The 6,794-nt window shown below is 39.8% G+C and overlaps 1 protein-coding gene across 1 annotated transcript in view; it reads right to left on the reverse strand.

The window, feature by feature from the left end:
- Window positions 1-6,794, reverse strand: part of PACRGL (PARK2 co-regulated-like) — a 24,600-nt gene that overhangs the window by 10,604 nt on the left and 7,202 nt on the right. The window contains exons 4-5 of the mRNA XM_006874343.1: window positions 5,082-5,172; window positions 2,825-2,959 (exon numbers count right to left, since the gene is read on the reverse strand). Coding sequence (XP_006874405.1) covers window positions 2,825-2,959; window positions 5,082-5,172 — 226 coding nt within the window. The remainder of the gene's footprint in view (window positions 1-2,824; window positions 2,960-5,081; window positions 5,173-6,794) is intronic.

Genomic DNA, 6,794 nt, shown 5'->3' on the forward strand with positions numbered 1-6,794 from the left:
TGGGGTCGCTATGAGTCGGTTCCGACTCGATGGCACCTGACAACAACAACACCTATAGTGAAGAATGTGTGTAGTCTTGGATCTTTATCAGTTAAGTATTTTAAATTCTCGTCACTTTTAGCAAGCAAGGTTGTATCATCTGCATATCACAGGCTGTTAGTGAGTCTTGCTCCAACCCTGAATCTACGGCTCTTCTTCATGTAATCCAACTTCTGAGATTACTTGCTCAGAATACAGATGGATTAAGTATAATAAAAGGACACATACTAACACACACCTTTGCTGATTTTAAACAGTTCAGTTTCAATGAATGCCTCTTGACCTATGTACAAGGTTCCTCATAAACACAATGAAGTGTTTCAGAGAACCCATTCTTTGCAATATTATCCATAGCTTGTCCAGATCCACAGTTGAAAGTCTTTGCACAGTAAATAAAGCACAAGCAAGCATCTTTGTGGTATTCTCTTTCACTCAAGATTTATTTATCTGACGTCAACAATGAAATCCCCTAGTTCCATGTTCTCTTCTGAAGTCTCCTTGAATTTCTGCCAGTGCCCTATTGATGTACAGTTACAGCCCATTTTTCATGATCTTCAGAATTTTCCTTGCATATATTAACAATGTTGTCTGATGATTTCTTCATTCCGCTGGGTCACCTCCAATTGAAAAGGGGACAAATAGGGATCTTTTTCAATTGGTTGGCCAGGCAGCTGTCTTCCAAATTTCATGGCATAGTTGAGCAAGAGTCTCCAGTGCTTTATCAGTTCGTTGAAGGATTTCAATTTGTATTCCATCAATTCCCAGAGCAATGTTTGTCATCAATACCTTCAGTGAAGCTTGGACTTCCTTCCTTTAGTACCACTGGTTCTTGAATTATATGCTACCTCTTCAAATGATTTCACATCAGCCAGTCCTTTCCGGTCCAGTGACTGTGTTATACCTTCCATCTTCTTTTATTGCTTTCTGCATCATTCAATATTTTGCCCAAAGAATCCTTCAATATTTCAAGTCAAGCCTTGAATTTTTTCTTCAGTTCTTTCAGTTTGAGAAATGCTGAGCAAGTTCTTCCCTTTTAACTTTCTTATTCTAGGTCTTTGAACATTTCATTATAAAACTTGACTTCTTGAGCTGCCCTTTGAAATTTTCTCTTCAGCTATTTTACCTCCTCATTTCTTCCATTTGCTTTAGCATTATGTGGATAGCAAGTTTCAGAGTCTCTTCTTACATCCCATTTGGTCTTTTCTTTCTTTCCTATCTTTTAAATGGCTTTGATTTCTTCCTGTAAGGTGTTCTTGAGGTCTTCCCCCAACTCTTCTGATCGTCAGTAATTAGTGTCTAATGCATCAAATCTGTTCTTGATACGATCTCTAAATTCAGGTGGGAGATGTTCAAGGTCATAGGTTGCCTTTCATAGAGTTGCTTTATTATTCTTTAGCTTCAGTCTGAACTTGCATGAGTAATTGTTGGTCTGTTCCAGTCTGCCCCCTACCCTACTTTGGCTGAAGATATCAAGCTTTACCACCATCTCTTTCCAGAGGTAGTCAATTTGATTTCTGTGTATTCCATCAGGTGAGGTCCAAGAGTATACTCGTCTTTTATGTTGTTTATAAAACGTATTTGTAGTGAGTCTTACAAATTGGTCTTACAAATGTCTATCATGGGATCTCCAGCATTGTTTCCATCATCAAGGCTGTATTTTCCAACAACTGAGCCTTCCTCTTTGTTTCCAGCATTCACATTCCAATCATCAGTAATTATCAATACCTTCTGATTACATGTGTGATCAATTTCAGACAAAAGAAGTTAGCAGAATTCAATTTCATCATCACTGTCTTCAGTGGATGATGTATACATTTGAATACTAGTGATATTAACTGTCTTCCCTCTAGGCATACAGATATTATCCTATCACAGATGGCATGGTACTTCAAGAAAGTTCTTGAAATGTTCTTTTTGATGATCAATCCCGTAAAATTCCTCTTCAATTTGCTGTTCCTGGCATAGTAAATGTTTGTCAGATTCAAAATGGCCAATACTAGTCCATTTCAGCTCACTAATGCTTAAGAGATCGATCTTTATGCATTCCACTTCATTGTATTTTTACCAATTCATCCTTCATACATTGCAGATTCTGATTAACATATTTGCAGCTATTTCGCCTCATTTTGAGTTGTGCCCCATTAGCAAATAACAGTCCCAAAAGCTTACTCCACTGTGTCATCATGGTTAACTCTAATCCGAGGGGCAGCTCTTCCCCAATTATATTGAGAGTGCCTTCCAACATGAGAGGCTCATCTTACAGCACTGTATCTGACAAGATTCTGGTGCTCTTTAAAAGCTTTTCATCTTCTGTCCTTATATGTGACAATGTTTAACTGCTATTCATAAGGTTTTCAGAAATAGTTTACCTCTCCTTCTTCCTAGTGTGTGTCTTAGTCTGGAAGTTCTGTTGAAACCTGTCCATTATTGGTGAGCCTATGGTGTCCTGGTGCGGCACTGTGGGTTAATGCACCAGATTGCAAAGCCATTTGAAATGCAAGGTCTGCGGTTCAAGCTCACCAGCTGCTCTTCAGAAACTCTATACAGGGTCACTATGGGTCGGAATTGGCTCCATGGCACTCACAACAACAACTGGTATTTAAAATACTGTTGGTATAGCTTCAAGCATCACAGCAACATACAAGCCACTACAGTATTACAAACCAACCAATGAATGGTGGATTTACATAAAATTTGGAATACAGTAAAGCACATAAATATGCTAAATGCACTTTCCTTTGTGTTCCCTTTTGATGTAGAAAGTACCAGGAAATAAAGTACAAACCAGAGCTGCCTTCAGCACAGGAATGAGTCTGGGAAGCAGAGGAACAGCTTTTTCAGGAGCTCCTCTGACCAAAAGTAACTCTTTAAAACCCTCCTTTGACACAAAGGTGTATGGATGCTTCGTCTCTCTCAGACCCTGCCAAAGAAAACAGACAGCACTTAGGATCCTGTTGTGTTAACAGCAGCAAACAAACAAAACAGTGAGTGCTCAGCAGTCAAGTCAAAATCAGAAGCATGATGATTAGCTTTGCTTTTTTGTAATTACAATTCCCAGTGCACTGAGAAAATGTGCTCCAAACTTTTAGGACTCCCGAATTTCACACACTGTCCCTCACCGGATCGTTAGCTGGACTTATATTTTCAAAGGCGTCATTTTGCTACCGTTCATAAATGGTTCAAAGTTTAAAAACAGAACTCATGAAGTATTACTAAGTTCTTTATCTGTAATATAAAATTTAGATGGTTTGGATCAGAATTAAATTACGAAAGAGATCATCCACTGTGGTGGACTGAATTATGACACTCTATGACCGATACCCCCACTCATTAAAAAAGTATGTGTTGTCGATCCGAACCTCCGAACCTCTGTGCCCATGGTCGAACTCTGGTGTAGAGCTACAGGATAAGTTTTGGACTGCTAACCTCAAAGTCAGTGGTTCACACCCAGGGTCAGTGTAGGGTGCAACCTGAATCAATCTCTTCTGAGATATAAAAAGAGATTAAACACATCAGCAGAAAAAATTAAAAAAGAGTAAGACAGAGGCCCAGGACACACGGAGACCTCTAAGGAACCAGGAAGCAGACACTGAAGTAACAAGGACTTTTCCCAAGAGCAGAAAGCGAAAAAGCCTTCCCTGACAGCCGGCTCTCTAAATTCAGATTCTAGCCTCCCAAACTCTGAGCAAAACAGTTTGTCTTTGTGAAAGCCACCCACTTATGGTATACAACAGCACATGGTAACAAAGAAGTCCTACACATTGTCATAGCAAATGCATTCCATAAGCTGATCTATAAACTAAGAAAAGCCAAAACTTCAAACAAGTCTGCAGTCTTTGGTAGTAACCAGCATGTTAACATCAGAGACCAAATAGAGTTAGAGAATTAACAAAGGACCCCGAGCTCTTGATGCTGCTTACAATTCAGAACTGCTTCATTAGTTCATATTTAGAACAGGGTCTGTAACTAAAGAAAACTCACTTATCCTCTTGTTTACAATGTATGTTCTTATGTCAGTCGCTTAATAACAAACAACTAATCTAGAAACATCACATTATCTCTACATTACTATCGTCAGTTGTTTCTTTGACAATGGTAACACAAAGCATTAGCCTCAACTTTCCAAACAGGCAAGTGAGCAAATGATCAAATCAAGGTCCACTAAATAATTCCTTCCTCAACTTCTGATTCCACCTCTCAAAATAAAATTAACAGAAGCTATCACTGAGTCCCTTGAGGCCAATGCTCCTCCAACCTTTTTTCCAGATAAACCCAAACCACCTCCACTATCCAACTCACAGTGACCCTGAAGGACAGAGAACTGCCCAGTAGGGTTTCCTAAGCAACAATCTTTACAGAAGCAGACTGCGTCATCTTTCTCCCACTGAGCACGTGGTGGGTTCAAACCACCACCCTCTGGGTTAGGTAAGTAGCTGAGGGCTTACCCAGTGTGCCACCAGGGCCCCCTTTCTCCTGATACAAATGTTAAAGAAACTTAGATTTAAACCAAAACAATTTCTATCAAAACCACCTCCGCAATATTTAAAATGCTCAAGCAGAGTCAAGTGCTGTGACAGAAAAGTCTACACATACAGCCATATGCAGTAAGATCACTTCTCTCAGAAACTCACCATGTCGAACAACACTCACTATACACAAACACACCAGCCAGCCAGTCTCTCCTCTGATGTCGGTTACCTGAAACCAGCAACATTCCGCTGCTTTGACTAGACTAAGTAACCTTCCTCTTCATTCCTTCTTTTATTTTTAGAATAGAGTACAGATCTTCCATCCACTTAGCTACAAATCCCAGTGTAGACGAACTTCATGTTTATTAAGCTGATTACTGAGTTTCAAATGAAAATACACTAAGCAAGTTTAGTTCCTAAGGTGGGTGAACTGAGGATGCCTTCTATAATGCCTATTACTTGGTTCTTTATCTTTAACACTACAGAATGACTTACTGATGAGTTACACAAAACAACAGTGTAATTTAAAAAGGTTTCTTTCCTTAAACATTCAAAGAGAGACGGAATATTTACCTCAGCTAAAGTAATAAGAAGAGGATCGAAGGGAAGATTTTCAGGAGGACACTCCCACTGTAATCTGTGTTTTACCGAGCCATGCACTAATCTGAAACATAAAAGTCACTGGATTTACAAAGGAGAAACACACGTTCAACAGGGATTAGCTACCATACACATACTCTTTAGAGAACACAACTATATTAACCCTATTTTGTAACATATAGGAATATGATATATTCTGAGGACATCTTTTAAAACATCTACAAAATTCTACTCCTTCAGACCTATTGTCTGCTGGCAAAACCAAACCACACCTGTTTGCTAAGCCTACACTTGGTGTTACAGTATGTTGTTTCTGAGTTTTAATGTAGGGGTTACACTTGAAATTTTTCAGTTATAAATACAACAAAATATATAATCCACAGAAAATGAAAATAAGCAAAATATAGGAATTCTTTATCTAGATAGATAGATACATTGAGAGAGAGAGAGAGTTGTTCAGAGCCGTCAAGACGATTCCAACTCATAGCGAAGTTGTTTAGGGTTTCTAAGGAGCGACGGGTGGGCTTGATCCACCGATCATGTGGATCAAACTGACCTTGCAGTCCAGTGCATTAACGTGCAGTACCACAACAGGACTGACTGACTCACACATTCTCCTCTCTCTCTCCCTTTCTCATATATATATATATGTTGTTATGTGCCGTGGAGTCGGTTCCAACTCATACCAACCTTGTACAGGGTTTCTGAGGCTGTAAATCTCTACGGGAGCAGAAAGCCTCATCTTTCTCCCGCGGAACAGCTGGTAGTTTCTAACTGTTGACCTTGAGGTCAGCAGCCCAATTCGTAACCACTACGCTACCAGAGTTCCTTATAGATATATATCTATATAGATACACATATATAGATACTGTTAAGTGCTGTTGTTTGCAAGGTTTTAAATCTTTGCAGAAGCAGAAAGCCTCATCTTTCTCCCACGTTGTGGCTGGTGGGCTTGAACCACAGACGTTGTGGTTCACAGTGCATTGACTAAAAAGCAAACTCTTGTTTTTTGATCTGTATCATCTACCCCTAACATCAACGATGTGAAGGCAGGGCAGGTTGCGTCCTTGTAAAACAGCTGAGAAATGAAGCCAGGGTTACCAAGTTGCAGTCCTGGAATTAGACTCAGGGTCTCGGATGCTGCTGCTGCTTCTCTTTAACCACTCTGGCTGAGGCGGAAATGACATACCATCAACTGCTCGTTTCCAACAAGCCAAGCGCTGCTCCATGAACACGTCTGCAGAACCACCTCTCCACCACCTACCAGTTCTGCTGGCCCCTCTCCTCTGTCTTCTCAGCTCTGGCTTTAGTATTGTTTTCTTAATAGCAAGGGACCTCAGTTACATGGCTTTTGCTTTTTTGGTGAAAATAAATTGGTGGAAGGGCACCTAAAAACAGGGCTTCAATTCAGAACCTTATTAGGAAAGTCAGAAAATAAAGTGAAGGAGAAAGCTTCTTCAGTTGTCAGTTTCTTGTCTTCCAAATATGGAAACACTATTAAAAGCTTTATTTCCTCAATTTTTAAACCAAATAAAAGGTTGTAAGGATTCTTTCCACAATGAAAATGAATGTTCTGTTATCCACAACAGAAGTCCTGGTGTAGCACTTTAGGATAAAGCACTCAACCGCAAGGTCGGCAGTTAAAATTTACCAGCCGTGAGAGGTTAACAAACAAGATGGCGGATC

Source organism: Chrysochloris asiatica, unplaced genomic scaffold (genome assembly GCF_000296735.1).
Source record: "Chrysochloris asiatica unplaced genomic scaffold, ChrAsi1.0 scaffold00270, whole genome shotgun sequence".
NCBI lineage: Eukaryota > Metazoa > Chordata > Mammalia > Afrosoricida > Chrysochloridae > Chrysochloris > Chrysochloris asiatica.